The 16,202-nt window shown below is 49.8% G+C and overlaps 1 protein-coding gene across 1 annotated transcript in view; it reads left to right on the forward strand.

Moving 5' to 3' along the window:
- Positions 1–16,202, forward strand: part of LOC147109044 (protein Daple-like) — a 311,247-nt gene that overhangs the window by 196,153 nt on the left and 98,892 nt on the right. Inside the window, exons 10-11 of the mRNA XM_086002608.1 lie at positions 6,724–6,882; positions 15,856–16,002. Coding sequence (XP_085858734.1) covers positions 6,724–6,882; positions 15,856–16,002 — 306 coding nt within the window. The remainder of the gene's footprint in view (positions 1–6,723; positions 6,883–15,855; positions 16,003–16,202) is intronic.

The raw sequence follows: 16,202 nt of genomic DNA on the forward strand, positions 1-16,202 counted from the left end.
TGACCTACCCTTCAGCCACTTCCCCATCCCCTTCTAACTCCTGTTTGGTGTCCAGTTCCCCTGTGATACATCTTGAGATATTTCATGAGTTGCATAGAATGGGCAGCACAGAAACAGGCCCTTTGGCCCAGCTTGCTCTGTGCCGGAGTTTATGCTACACAAGAGCCTTCCTCCCACCTCTGCTTCATCTCACCGTGTCAGCGTACCCTTCTATTCCTTTCTCCCTCGTGTACTTACCTAACTTCCCCTTAAATGCTATTCGCCTCAACTACTCCATGTGGTAGTGAGTTCCACATTCTAACCACGCTTTGGGTAAGGAAGTTGAAAGGCACTGTATAAATGCAATTTTCCACCTCTGTAACATTGCCCATCTCCGCCTGTGTCCTGACTCACACCAATTCCCGTTCGCTCATCACCTCTGTGCTTGCTGACCAACATTGGATCGCGGTTAAGCAACGCCTCGATTTTAAAATTCTCATCCTTGTTTTCAAATCCCTCCATGGCCTCGCCCCTTCCTATCTCTCTAATCTCCTCCAACTCCACTCCACCCACCCCCCCCCCCCCCCCCGAGATATCTGCGCTCCTCTAATTCTGCCCTCTTGAGCATTCCTGATTATAATCACTCAACCTTTGGTGGCCGTGCCTTCTGTTGCCCAGGCCCTAAGCTCTGGAATTTCCTGCCTAAACCTCTCTGCCTCGCTACCTCTCTTTCCTTCTTTAAGACGCTCCTTAAAACCTACCTTTGAATTTCGATAAGGTCCCACATAAGAGATTAGCATGTCAAGTTAAAGCACATGGGATTGGGGGTAAGGTACTGACTTGGATAGAAAACTGGTTGGCAGACAGGAAGCAAAGAGTTGGAATAAACGGGTCTTTTTCCGAGTGGCAGGCAGTGACTAGTGGGGTGCCGCAGGGATTGGTGCTAGGACCCCAGCTATTCACAATATATATTAATGATCTAGACGAGGGAACTAGATGTAATATCTCCAAGTTTGCAGACGACACAAAGCTGGGTGGGCTTGTGTGCTGTGAGGAGGATGCCGAGAAACTCCAGTATGATTTGGACAGGTTGGGTGATTGGGCAGATGCATGGCAGATGCAGTATAATGTGGATAAATGCGAGGTTATCCACTTTGGTGGCAAAAACAGGAAGACAGATTATTATCTGAAAGGCAATAGATTGGGAGAAGGGGAGGTGCAACGAGACCTGGGTGTCCTTGTGCACCAGTTGCTGCAGGTGCAGCAGGTGGTTAAGAAGGCAAATGGTATGTTGGCCTTCGTAGCGAGAGGATTCGAGTACAGGAGCAAGGATGTCTTGCTGCAGTTGTACAGGGCCTTGGTGAGACCACACCTTGATTATTGTGTGCAGTTTTGGTCGCCTTATCTGAGGAAGGATTGTCTTGCTATGGAGGGAGTGTGGTAAACCACTGTTATAGTTATCACTGTATATTGTTCTCACTGTTCTCACTGTCACATCACTACACGAGGTCGCCTCTTGTCGCACTGTTATACCTGGGCTGACCACCTCCGACTCCGCCCATTACCTGCCCAGGTATAAAGGTAGCTGACTGGCTAGTATTCCTCCCTGTTGGATCGGATCACCCACGAGGGTGGGCTCTGTTATTTAGCCAATAAAAACCTTCAGTTACGTTCTTAACTCGTCGCCTTTTATTGGACTAATTGATAGGCATATCAATTTTATTGACTAAATTTTAAAGATGTCTGATAATGAACAGCAACAGCAAGGAGCTCACCCAGCAGCACAGCAACAGCAGCCTCCAGACAACGGGCCACACCAGCCGGCTTGGCTGCAAGCCTTGAAACCACCATACCTGGATCTAAACCCACAGGCACCAAACTCAGCCAACGACTTCAAACACTGGCTGGACTGCTTCGAATCGTACCTGGAGGAAGCCGTCGTCCCTCAGAGATCCAAACTAAGAGTCCTGAAAGCCCAAGCGAGCCCGAGAGTATATACACTCATCCAGGACATGACTACGTACGACGACGCCATCAACCTACTGAAACAGCAGTACCGGAGCCCGGTAAACTACATGTACACTAGGCATCTCTTAAGATCTCGCCAGCAACAGCCAGGAGAATCGATAGCTGAATTTTCACGAGCGCTGAGACAACTCGGCAGGAACTGTGACTTTAAAGCGGTGACGGCTACTGCGAACATGGAAGACAATGTCCGCGACGCCTTGGTGAGAGGCCTACGTTCCGACTACACACGGCAAAGACTGCTTGAAGCTAAGGACATAGACCTGGACAAGGCCGAAGCCCTCGCCCTCACCCTAGAGGCCACCCAGCAAGACCAGGAAGCGTTTGCCAGGTACTATTCGCGACCCTGGGACTCGGGCCCGACCCCCACCCCACCACCCTTCACAGCGCTGCCCCCGGGACCTACCTCAGCGTCTGCATCACGGATCCGACCGGGCCCGCTAGCCCCGGTACCGGCCCCGACATCAGGCAACCCCGATCGGGCCGCTGGCTGCTTCTTTTGCGGCCAGGAGAAGCATCCGAGGTCGCGCTGCCCAGCCAAAAACTCGACCTGCAAAACCTGCCTCAAGAAAGGCCACTTCTCCAAGGCCTGCAGAAGCAAATCCGCAGAAGCCAGCAGTGCCTCATGCGAACCCTGGGGGCGGCCATCTTTGTGCGGGGCAGCCGAAGCCTGCAGAGCCTCATGGGAAAACCAGGGGCGGCCATCTTTGTGCGGGGCAGCCGAAGCCTGCAGAGCCTCATGGGAAAACCAGGGGCGGCCATCTTTGTGCGGGGCAAACGATTTAAACAGAGCCTCATGTGAACTACGGGGGCCGCCATCTTCGCCGCCATCTTGTCATGACAACGACGCGCTCATCTACACCCTAGCTTCCGTGACCCTGGATCAAGCCCGCCCGCACCACCTGGCCAGCTCAATGATGGACATCAAAGTCAACGGCCACGCCACGACCTGCCTGTTCGACAGCGGAAGCACGGAGAGCTTCATCCACCCAGACACGGTGAGCCACTACTCCCTCCCCGTCCTGCCAACGCGCAGCCGCATCTCGATGGCATCGAGGTCGCACGCCACAGACATCAGCGGCTACTGTGTCGTGACATTGTCGGTTAAAGGGACAGAGTATAAAAATTTTAAACTCCTCGTACTCCCCCAGCTGTGCGCTGCCGTCATACTAGGGCTGGACTTCCAATCCCACCTCCAAAGTGTAACCCTAGCATACGGTGGACCCCTCCCCCCACTCACAGTCGACAACCAGCGAAAGTTAAACCGCCCACCGCGTAACACCTGCAGCCTATCCACCCTCAAGGTACCGCCACCTTCCCTGTTCGCTAACCTCACCCCCGACTGCAAACCTGTCGCTACTAAGAGCAGGCGGTACAGCGCTGGGGACAGAGCCTTCATTAGCTCTGAGGTGCAGCGACTCCTGAAAGAGGGCATTATTGAGGGGAGCAGCAGCCCCTGGCGTGCCCAGGTGGTGGTAGTCAAGACCGGCGACAAAAATCGCCTGGTTATCGACTACAGCCAGACCATAAACAGATACACCCAGCTGGACGCATACCCCCTCCCCCGCATATCGGACATGGTCAATGAGATTGCACAATACCGCGTATTCTCGACCATCGACCTCAAGTCGGCCTACCACCAACTCCCCATCAGCCCGGAGGACAGCCAGTACACCGCCTTCGAGGCGAATGGCCGCCTCTACCAATTCCTTAGGGTCCCCTTTGGTGTCACCAACGGGGTCTCGGTTTTCCAACGGGAGATGGACCGGATGGTTGACCAGAACGGACTACAGGCCACTTTCCCCTATCTCGATAACGTCACCATCTGCGGCCGCAACCGGCAGGACCATGACGTGAATCTGGAGAAATTCCTCCGTACGGCCCAACGGCTGAACCTCACCTACAATAAGGAGAAATGCGTGTTTAACACAGCGCGCCTTGCCATCCTTGGCTGTGTAGTAGAGAACGGAGTCATCGGCCCCGACCCCAAAAGAATGCGCCCCCTCATGGAGCTACCCCTCCCCCACTGTCCAAAAGCACTTAGGAGAACCCTGGGGCTTTTCGCCTACTATGCCCAATGGGTACCCAATTATGCGGACAAAGCCAGACCCCTCCTGAAAACCACATCCTTCCCCCTCACGGAAGAGGCATGCGCGGCCTTCTCCCTCATTAAGGGAGACATAGCCAAGGCCACAATGCACGCAGTGGATGAGTCAATCCCCTTCCAAGTGGAGAGCGATGCATCCGACTTCGCCCTAGCCGCTACCCTTAACCAGGAGGGTAGGCCGGTAGCCTTCTTCTCAAGGACCCTACAGGGCCCCGAGACCCGACACTCGTCGGTCGAGAAGGAAGCCCAGGCAATTGTGGAGGCAGTACGGCGCTGGAGGCACTACTTGGCAGGCAAACGATTTACCCTCCTCACCGACCAACGCTCGGTTGCCTTCATGTTTAATAACAAGCTGAGGGGCAAGATCAAGAACGACAAAATCTTGAGGTGGAGAATCGAGCTTTCCACCTATGATTATGAGATCTTGTACCGGCCCGGTAAACTGAACGACCCCCCTGATGCTCTTTCACGCATTACATGCGCCAGCGCGCAAAGTGATAGACTTCAGACCCTCCACAATGACCTCTGCCACCCCGGAGTCACCAGACTCTACCATTTCATTAAGGCCCGCAACCTGCCATACTCCATCGAGGAGGTCAGGACCATGACCAGGAACTGCCAGATCTGTGCTGAGTGCAAACCGCACTTCTATAAGCCGGACAGAGCAAGCCTGATCAAGGCCACCCGCCCCTTCGAGCGTCTGAGCATCGACTTCAAGGGGCCCCTACCGTCATCCGACCGTAATGTGTACTTCCTCAACATCGTTGATGAGTACTCCCGTTTCCCCTTTGCCTTCCCCTGCCCAGACATGACCAGTAACACGGTCATTAAATGCCTGAACAAACTCTTCGCCTTGTTCGGGTTCCCGAACTATATACATAGTGACCGGGGCGCCTCCTTCATGAGCGAGGAACTCCGTCAGTTCCTATTGGAGAGGGGTATTGCAGCAAGCAGGACCACCAGCTACAACCCCCGAGGGAACGGCCAGGTGGAAAGAGAGAACGCGACGGTATGGAAGGCCACCCTCTTAGCCTTAAAGTCTAAGGGCCTCCCAACCTCCCGCTGGCAAGAGGTCCTCCCGATTGCGCTGCACTCCATCCGGTCACTACTTTGCACTGCCATTAACACCACCCCCCATGCCCGAATGTTTGTCTTCCCCAGGAAGTCGACTACGGGAACCACCCTACCAACCTGGCTGACCTCTCCGGGACCCGTCTTGCTGCGAAAGCACGTGAGGGCCCATAAAACGGACCCCCTGGTCGAGAAGGTGAACCTCCTGCACGCCAACCCCCAGTACGCCTATGTGGCTTACCCAGACGGACGGGAGGACACTGTCTCCTTACGAGACCTCGCACCCTCACCCCCCCCCTCCCAACCCCCCGAGTCCAGCCGAGGTAGACGGCATGCCGGAACCCCACGAGCCTTTGCCGACTACGCAGACACCAGCTTTAACACCGGATAATGTAACACCGCCGCTGCGACGATCGGAGAGGCTAACGAAGCCTCCGGACAGACTGACATACCAGAGCTGGTAATACACTTCACCCCGCCGGACTCTAATCTAAACAAGGGGTGAATGTGGTAAACCACTGTTATAGTTATCACTGTATATTGTTCTCACTGTTCTCACTGTCACATCACTACACGAGGTCGCCTCTTGTCGCACTGTTATACCTGGGCTGACCACCTCCGACTCCGCCCATTACCTGCCCAGGTATAAAGGTAGCTGACTGGCTAGTATTCCTCCCTGTTGGATCGGATCACCCACGAGGGTGGGCTCTGTTATTTAGCCAATAAAAACCTTCAGTTACGTTCTTAACTCGTCGCCTTTTATTGGACTAATTGATAGGCATATCAGGAGTGCAGCGAAGATTCACCAGACTGATACTTGGGATGGCAGGAATGACGTATGAGGAGAGATTGGGTCAATTGGGCTTATATTCGCTGGAGTTTAGAAGAATGAGGGGAGATCTCATTGAAACTTATAAAATTCTAACAGGACTAGACAGACTAGATGCAGGAAGGATGTTCCTGATGGTCGGGGAGTCCAGAACCAGGGGTCACAGTCTAAGGATAAGGGGTAAGCCATTTAGGACAGAGATGAGAAGGAATTTCTTCACCCAGAGAGTGGTGAACCTGTGGAATTCGCTACCACAGAAGGCAGTTGAGGCCAATTCATTAAATATATTCAAGAAGGAGTTAGATATATTTCTTAAGGCTAAAGGGATCAAGGGATATGGGGAGAAGGCAGGGACAGGGTACTGAATTTGGATGATCAGCCATGATCTCATTAAATGGCGGAGCAGGCTCGAGGGGCCGAATGGCCTGCTCCTGCTCCTAGCTTCTATGTTTCTTCTATGTTTATGTTTCTACCTCTTTGACCAAGCTTTTGGCCATCTTCCCTAATTTCTCCTTAGGTGGCTCGGTGTCAAATTTGTTGTTGTCTTATACTCCTGTGCAGCGCCTTGGGACGTTTTATTATGTTAAAGGCGCTATATAAATACACGCCGTTGTTGCGGGAGAGGTTGTAGTGTTTGGATTCTCAATTTGCTCAAGGCCGGAAGGGGAAGGGAAATGAGGTCTAACCACAAATTCTTTTGGATCTTGCTCAGAACATGCAGTTGACCACAGATGCCCGCTCAGTGAGAGCGCATCGGGACGAGCTGGACTCGCTACGAGAGAAAGCAAGCCGGGTTGACAGGCTGGAGAACGAGCTTATACGGTGCAAGGAGAGGCTACACGATGTGGATTTCTACAAGGCCAGAATGGAAGTAAGCTACACCTCTTAATCCCTTTTTTTCATGGCTGCGTATAGTGATGCCACTATTCCCGACCAGAATGGAGATGATTGGGTAATTACTCCATCAATCCCTGCAGGCAAAGTGGCTGGGATTGATTTTTCCGCACATAATTTGTATTATGAAACTATCCACCACTCACTGCATTTCGCTGGAGAAATAATCTTGCTTTTATTGGGAGACGTTGCTGCAGTTTCGGTCATGAGTTCTATTTGCTGTAATTCGTAGAACTCTTTTTAACTAACTCTGTAGACTGTTTGCTGTAGTGCGCTGTTTAAATAGACTTTCTTTGCTGTAAAATAGACTGCTGTGAGTTCTGCTGTAAGTTCCGCCTCGCCTCACCCAACCTCCAACTCATTGGCTGACGCAGTGCAACTCAGTGGCTGGCATCGAGCCTGTGCCAGCTCTTTGAAAGAGCCATCCAATTAGTCCCACTCACCTGCACTTTCCCCGTAGCCCTGTAATTTTCTCCCCTTCAAGCATTTATCCAATTCCCTTTTGAAAGTTGCTGCTGAATCTGATTCCATCACCCTTTCAGGCAGTATATTCCAGATCGTCATAACTCGCTGCATAAAAAAATTCTCCTTATCTCCCCCTCTCTGGTTCATTTACCAATTACCTTTGGTTACCGACCCTCCTGCCAGTGGAAACAACACCTCCCTAACTACTCTTAGCAAAATCCCGCATAATTTGGAAAAAAAAGACCTTTTTGAAGTAATATTATTGTGTCTGGTAAAACGTGTATCCAAACTCTCCCCCTTCCCCCGTATAAATTAGGAACAGGAGTAGGCCATTCAGCCCCTCGAATCTGTTCCGCCATTCTATTAGATCATGGCTAATCTGTATCTGAACTCCATCCAACCGCCTTGGTTCCGTAACCCTTAATGCCCTTTTGCCTAACAATTTATCAAAACAGAAAATGCTGGAAATATTCAGTAGGCTTATCAATCTCAGTATTGACATTTTCAATTGACCCACCCCCCAGCCTCAACAGCTTTTTGGGGGAGAGAGTTCCAGATTTCCACCACCTTTGGTGTGAGGAAGTGCTTCCTGACATCCCCTCTGAATGTATTAGCTCTAATTTTAAGGTTTAGAATCATAGAAAAATTACGACACAGAGGGAGGCCATTTGACCCATCGTGTCCATGCCGGTCGGAAAAGAGCTACCCAGCCTCTTCCCACCTTCCAGCACTTGGTCCGTAGCCCTGTAGGTTGCGGCTCAAGTGTACATCCAAGTACTTTTTAAATGTGATGAGGGTTTCTGCCTCTACCACCTTTCAGGCAGTGAGTTCCAGACCCCCACCACCCTCTGGGTGAAAATTATTTTCCTCATCTTCCCTCTAATCCTTCGACCAACTATTTTAAATCTATGCCCCCGGTTCTTGCCCCTTCTGCTAAGGGAAATAGGTCCTTCCTATCCACTCTATCTCGGCCCCTCATAATTTTATACACCTCAATTAAATCTCCCCTTAGCCTCCTCCGTTCCAAGGAAAACAACCCCAGCCTATCCAATCTTTCCTCATAGCTAAAGTTTTCCAATCCTGGCAACATCCTCGTAAATCTCCTCTGCACCCCCTCCAGTGCAATCACATCCTTCCTGTAATGTGGTGACCAGAACTGCACGCAGTACTCTAGCTGTGGCCTAACCCGTGTTGTATACAGTTCAAGCATAACCTCCCTGCTCTTATATTCTATGCCTTGGCTAATAAAGGAAGCATTCCATATGCCTTTTTAACGACTTAATCGACCTGTCCTGCTACCTTCAGGGATCTGTGGACATGCACTCCAAGGTCCCTCCGTTCCTCCGCACCTCTCAGTGTCCTCCCATTAATTGTGTATTCCCTTGCCTTGTTGCCCTCCCCAAATGCATTACCTCACACTTTTACAGATTGAATTCCATTTGCCACTTTTCTGCCCAACTGACCAGTTCATCGATATCTTCCTGCAGCCTAAAGCTTCCCTCTTCACTGTCAACCACACGGCCAATTTTTGTATCATCTGCAAATTTCTTTATCGTGCCCCCCTACATTTAAGTCTAAATTATTGTTTTGAAGTAGTTTTTCTCTATCTACCCTATCAACTCCTTTTAATCATCTTAAACACCTCCATTCGATCACCCCTTAATCTATATTAAAGGAATGCAAGCCAAGACTATGCAGCCTTCGGCACTTCCCACTTCCTCTGTGAAATGCAACACCTTTCAACACATGGGATACAAGAAAGTTGTAATTATGTGAGGAACTACTTGTGTCCTACACTTTCCCTTCACCTGTCTAGCTTCTAACCACTACAGAAAGCGATAATGAATCATACAGCTGGGGAGGAGGGGAAATATCTTGAAGGGGACATCACTCAAAACCTGGACATTTTAGTGTTGATTTGTACAGTTCATTAGTTGCAAGTAAATTCAACACAGTTAATTTATTCAGCCCCGCGTCTCTTGTGCGCGCAGTGGATTGCGTACTAGGGGAACAGTAACCCGCCAATCCATATACAATAAAACCGCCCCTTTCCGCTGCCAAAAAAAGAAACATTAATTTAAAAATCAAAGAATTATCTTCAGTGAAAACGCCTTTTTTATGTTGCGTCTTGTTTTTGTTTTGCAGATAGTTTGCTTTGTTTGTGGGGGTGGGAGGTGGGGGGGCGGCATGAAGCTGGATTAACATCAGCAGATGTGACATCTAAATCTAAAACTGCTTCAGCATCAACTTGAAGCTCCTTCCCTCTGGCTCAGAGCCTTGTTTTGACTGAACTGGTGATCAGGGAGTCTGTGCCCCAGAGCTTTCTCTCGGGAGATTAAATGGGGCGAGGTACCGTGTTCACATATAATCGCTTCATGACCTCGTGGATGGGTATGGTTGCATAACGGTTACATAGATTACATCGAGTCTACAGCACAGAAACAGGGCACTCGGCCCAACTGGTCAGTGCTGGTGTTTATGTTCCACACGAGCCTCCTCCCACCCCACTTCATCTCACCCTATCAACATATCCGTCTGTTCCTTTCTCCCTCATGTGCTTGTCTAGCCTCCCCTTAAATGCATCTGTGCGATTCGCCTCAACCGCTCCCTGTGGGAGCGAGTTCCACATTCTCACCACTCTCCGGGTAAAGAAGTTTCTTCTGAATTCCCGATTGGATTGATTGGTGGCTCTCTTATATTGATGGCCCCCTAGTTACGCTACCAGACTAGCAATCCAGAGAATGTTCAGGGTTCAAAATCCCACCATGACAGGTTGACATTTTGAACTCCGCTACTAAAATAAATCTGGAAGTAAAAAGCAGGTATCTGTATCGTTAAAAAAAAAACCTCACCTGGTTCACTGATGCCTTTTAGGGAAGGACTTACCCGGTCTGGCCTATATGTCGCTCCAGTAACCAACCGCACCGATGTGGCTGACTCGTAACTACCCTCAGTTGTATCAAACTGCTTCAGCTCAGGACAACCTAATAATGGTCAGCGATGCCCACACCCCGAGAATGAATAAATAAATGGCTTCCTCTTGTTAATGCATTATTTAGAAGTCCAATTCCGGCCAGAGCAAGCGGTTTGTAATTGCTCATTTTCGCTGCCTCCCCGACGTAAAGGTGGTTAACATTTCAGTTCACAGCGTGAGTCCTCATCAAACCACTTGCGATGACCTCTTGTCATTTGCTATGTGTGCAAATTGTTTCCCTTGTGTTTCAACTGTGTTTTTTAAGTTCCTCAGGATTTCCAAAGCCCCCCGCCACCCCCCCCCCCCCCCCATCAATTGTCAAAGGGGATTGAATCCTTTTTTTTACAATAGCTTGGGTTTATATTTTTCACCGGAATGCAGACCGTAATGGGCACACGGCGAGCACCAACGGTGCGGGGGGAAACCGAGTCAAACAAGTGTGTGAATGAGAGATTGATTTGAGGCACTGGCAGCTCATGTTTGGATTGTGGAACTGTTCTACTTATTAAATAAAAGAGAGAGCGAGAAGGATTTTTTTTAAACAGCTTCTAATGGAGACAAACCCAGTGGAGTGTAAGCTTGGCACAGCTGTGCACAGCAGTAGCAAAGTAAATGACATTAATTTGGCGTTTCATGACCCGGGAGGACCTGCCAATTTAGTTCAGTGAGAAACGAGCTGTGTGTCTCGCAGAGAGGGGTTGGGGGGGGGGCACTGCCGATATTAACAGTGATTGAGGGGGGGGGCACTGATATTAACTGATTGAGAGGGGGGGCACTGATATTAACAGTGATTGAGGGGGGGGCACTGATATTAACAGTGATTGAGGGGGGGCACTGCCGATATTAAGTGATTGAGGGGGGGGGCACTGCTGATATTAACAGTGATTGAGGGGGGGGGCACTGCTGATATTAACAGTAATTGAGGGGGGGCACTGCCGATATTAACAGTGATTGAGGGGGGGGGCACTGCTGATATTAACAGTGATTGAGGGGGGGGCACTGCTGATATTAACAGTGAGATTGAGGGGGGGGGCACTGCTGATATTAACAGTGATTGAGGGGGTGGGGGCACTGCCGATATTAACAGTGATTGAGGGGGGGGCACTGCTGATATTAACAGTGATTGAGGGGGGGCACTGCCGATATTAACAGTGATTGAGGGGGGGGGCACTGCTGATATTAACAGTGATTGAGGGGGTGGGGGCACTGCCGATATTAACAGTGATTGAGGGGGGGCACTGCTGATATTAACAGTGATTGAGGGGGGGCACTGCTGATATTAACAGTGATTGAGGGGGGGCACTGCTGATATTAACAGTGATTGAGGGGGGGCACTGATATTAACAGTGATTGAGGGGGGGCACTGCTGATATTAACAGTGATTGAGGGGGGGCACTGCCGATATTAACAGTGATTAGGGGGGGGCACTGCCGATATTAACAGTGATTGGGGGGGGGGCACTGCTGATATTAACAGTGATTGAGGGGGGGGCACTGCCGATATTAACAGTGATTGAGGGGGTGCACTGCTGATATTAACAGTGATTGAGGGGGGGGCACTGCCGATATTAACAGTGATTGAGGGGGTGCACTGCTGATATTAACAGTGATTGAGGGGGGCACTGCCGATATTAACAGTGATTAGGGGGGGGCACTGCCGATATTAACAGTGATTGAGGGGGGGGCACTGATATTAACAGTGATTGAGGGGGGGGGGGCACTGCTGATTAAACAACTGAGGGAGGCGAGTCTGTGCAAACAGTCTCCATTAGAGACGGGGCGGAGAGCTGTCGCTGGCCGAGTTGCAGAGTCACAAACAGTGATGGAAATTTCATGCGTGCGATGTTCCCTTCTTTGTAGTCTATAGTCTGTCAGTACCAGTGTAGACTGGCTCAATGCCAAGTTAAATAATAAGTAGTTAGCTGCTTGCCTTTAAGGGGAAAAAGACACAATGGAAATGAAAATTTATGTGTGTGTGTGTGTGTAGATATATAAATACCTTTCTTTTACATAGAATTACATAGAATGTACAACAGAGAAACAGGCCATTCGGCCCATTGGCTCTTGTCTTGTCTCGGTTGAGTCAGCATGTGCAGCCCAGCTGTACTCAGCCATCTTGTGATAATGGCCAGGTAATCTGTTTGTGATGGTGGTTGAGGGACAAGTATTGGCCAGGTCACCAGTGCGAACTCCCCTGCTCCTCTTCGAAATAGTGCCTTGGGATCTTTTACGTCCACCGGAGAGGGCAGACGGGACCTTGGTTTAACGTCTTATCCGAAAGCCGGCACCTCCGACAATGCAGCGCCCCCTCAGTACTGCACGGAGAGTTTTGTGTTCAGGGCTCTGGAGTGGGACTTGAACCCACAGCCTCCTGACTCCGAGGTGAGAGAGTGCTACCCACTGAGCCACGGCTGACACAGGCCGGTGTTTATGCTGCACAAGAGCCTCCTCCCACCCCTCTTCGTCTAACCCCATCAGCCTATCCTTCTATTCCTTTCTCCCTCATATGCTTGTCTAGCCTCCCCTTTAAATGCATCTATACTATTCGCCTCAACCACTCCCTGTGGTAGCGAGTTCCACATTCTCACCACTCTCTGGGTAAAGAGATTTCTACTGAATCCCCGATTGGATTTATTAGCTACTTTGGTTTCTTAGTTGAAAGAGTCGGGCTGATTTTAACTCTCAGTGGTGACGTATAATGGGCGATAATGGATCGACGGCCCGTCATGCACCCCAGCCTGATGTTCCCTTCCATTGGCTTAGTGGACAGGAACATCAGGCGGGATGATGGGTGGCCGAAATCACCAGCATTGAAAGTTAAAATCGCTCCCAATATCTGCTGCTCTGGTTTGAGCCGAGATTTGAATCTGTAATCCAGGCTGACGCACCAGTGCAGTACAGAGGCCGTGCTGCATTGTCAGAGGTACTGTTCTTCCAATGAGGCATTAGCACAAAATCTATCCAGCCTGCCTATTGAAGTAGCAGCGAGGAGTTCTCCCTGTGTCCTGGCCAACAAGCTTCCCTCAACCAGTACTACCAAAAACAAAACCAATTAACTGGTCATTCATATTATTTTCTCTCTCTGGGATATTACTGATCCAGAATGGCTGCTATTTGCCTGCATAAAGGGCAATCACTGTGCTCATTTGTTGCGTGAAGTACCTTGAGGTATTTTAACTGATCAGACGCTATTTAAAAAATGCAATTATTTCTGTCGTAACTCCAGTGAACTTTACTCTGGTTCCTTCAAAGACCCAAACACCCCATCCCACTTGCTAAGTAACTCCTCACCTCTCTGCTTTCCCTTTCACCTACAGTCTACAGGTTTAAGGACATAAGAAATAGGTGCAGGAGTAGGCCATTCAATAAGATCGTGGCCTTTTACTGCACTTTCCTGCCCAATCCCCGTAACCCTTGATTCACTTAGTCTTGAATATACTCATCAACTGAGCATCCACAGCCCTCTGGGGTAGAGGATTCCAATGATTCACAACCTTCTGAGTGAAGAAATTTCTCCTCACCTCAGTCCTCCGTGGCCGACCCCTTATCCTGGGACTATCACCCCTAATTCCAGACTCTCCAGCCAGGGGAAACAGCCTCTCAGGATCTGCACTGTCAAGCCCTCTAAGAATTTTACACGTTTCAATGAGATCACCACTCACTCTTCTCAACTGCAGAGAGTATAGGCCCATTCTACGCCATATAGGCCCATTCTACGCCATATAGGCCCATTCCGTTCCGCATAGGCCCATTCCGTTCCGCATAGGCCCATTCCGTTCCGCATAGGCCCATTCCGTTCCGCATAGGCCCATTCTGTTCCGCATAGGCCCATTCTGTTCCGCATAGGCCCATTCTGTTCCGCATAGGCCCATTCTGTTCCGCATAGGCCCATTCTGTTCCGCATCGGCCCATTCTGTTCCGCATCGGCCCATTCTGTTCAATGACTTTACAAGCTTAGGCTTGACATCACCTAGCTGCTACGGAATGATTTACCCCATTTTCTCTTTGTTCGGCAGGATGTTATCCTGCACCATAGGCCATGGCCTTTAACCCGGGTTTCTGAATTTAAAAACAAGCACTTCAAATGGGAGGAAAACTCTGGGCCTGGTTTTTAGTTCGAAGTGTTCCCCTGCTTTATAAACAAAGATTTTGTTTGGCTTTTTAAAAAAAAAAAAAAGCCCTGAATTTTCTGAGATTCTGGGACATCGAGTTGGGTCTTGCCTCCTGCTTCTGGCTGGGACCCAGTCTGAAACTGCCCTAATCCAAGGTGTCCACAGTACACCACACCCTGAAGGCAGCACTGTGGGTTCCTGGGTGTCGGATAACTCCCGGCCTAGCCCCCAAACCACCGCCCCTGCTACTACTTTGGGACTGGTGGACCCGTGTCCAATGTCCTCTGTAAATGTACGTTTCTCTCTGAAGCAGCGGAGTACCTTTCGAATAGAAAGTACTGCTCCTAGGCATTACCTTTCCGCTTGTCGTTACGGGAGATGCTGAGCTTGTTGTTTGTACCCGTGGATTTGTGGAAAAAGTAGGACATTGTGATGGTTTATTGCACCTTCACAACCTGTGCATTACTGGTGAACCCAAAGCATCTGTCGTGAACTTAATGTTTTCTGTATCTCCCCAACATGAATGAAATTTGGGCACCACTGTAACTTGTGCAAATTTTGACTTTGTTATAACTTTGACTTGCTCTACTTGATGGCCTAGAGGGTTAAGGCACTGCTTGAGGGTGGGGGCGGGGAGGTAAATTTTAAACTATCCCGCCCGTGGGAAAATTGTAACAGGACTAGGCAGACTAGATGCAGGAAGGCTGTTCCTGATGGCGGGGGAGTCCAGAACCAGGGGTCACAGTCTAAGGATAAGGGGTAAGCCATTTAGGACAGAGATGAGGAGGAATTTCTTCACCCAGAGAGTGGTGAACCTGTGGAACTCTCTACCACAGAAGGCAGTAGAGGCCAGTTCAGTAAATATATTCAAGAAGGACTTAGATATATTTCTTAAGGCTAAGGGGATTAAGGGATATGGGGAGAAAGCAGGGACCGGGTACTGAATTTGGATGATCAGCCATGATCGCATTGAATGGCGGAGCAGGCTCGAGGGGCCGAATGGCCTACTCCTGCTCCTATCTTCTATGTTTCTGTGTTTCTAAAACTGACTATCTGATCAGCCGCCCGTTTTACGCCCCTTCGAAGTCAACAGAAAGTAAAATCGGGCGGGGCGTAAAGGGGGGGTATAATTTCATCAGTTTCCCGCCAGCAGGTTAGGCTGATATTACCCCCTTGGTGTCTCGGTTCATGCGGGAAGAATAGCCTCGAGTGAGATACCAGAGAAGCCAGCCAGTACATGTCGCCGCTTCCCGAATGGGAGGGGAGAACGTTTCCAGGGAGAGGAAGGCAGTAATGCTCCAAGATATGTTTCCTAAAAATGGAATTTACTTGGGAGTTGAGGAAGGCTTTTGGGAGTTGATTCTCAACAGGGGTTTTTCAATTGACCTTTCTCGCTCTAGGAACTCCGCGAGGACAATATAGTCTTGATCGAGACCAAGACCATGCTGGAGGAACAACTCATCGTAGCGCGGGCTCGTTCCGACAAGCTGCACGACTTGGAGAAGGAGAATCTGCAGCTCAAGTCAAAGTTACAGGACCTTGAAATGGCAAGTGTTGCACCACATCATCTGTACCCAGCACAGAAACCAGTGATAATTCTCCCATTGCACTCGGGTCGACATTATTAAAGGCCGACAATCTCAGTAATGATGTTCTTGATTGGGATGTTGTTTAAAGGTGTATTGGTGTGTCTGAGGATTCGTGCTCTGTGTTGGTTCACTGGCGTTAAGTTGCCCACTGTGTGTTT

This window comes from Somniosus microcephalus, chromosome 12 (assembly GCF_052327205.1).
Source record: "Somniosus microcephalus isolate GS21.2 chromosome 12, FLI_Smic_1.0, whole genome shotgun sequence".
Classification (NCBI taxonomy): domain Eukaryota; kingdom Metazoa; phylum Chordata; class Chondrichthyes; order Squaliformes; family Somniosidae; genus Somniosus; species Somniosus microcephalus.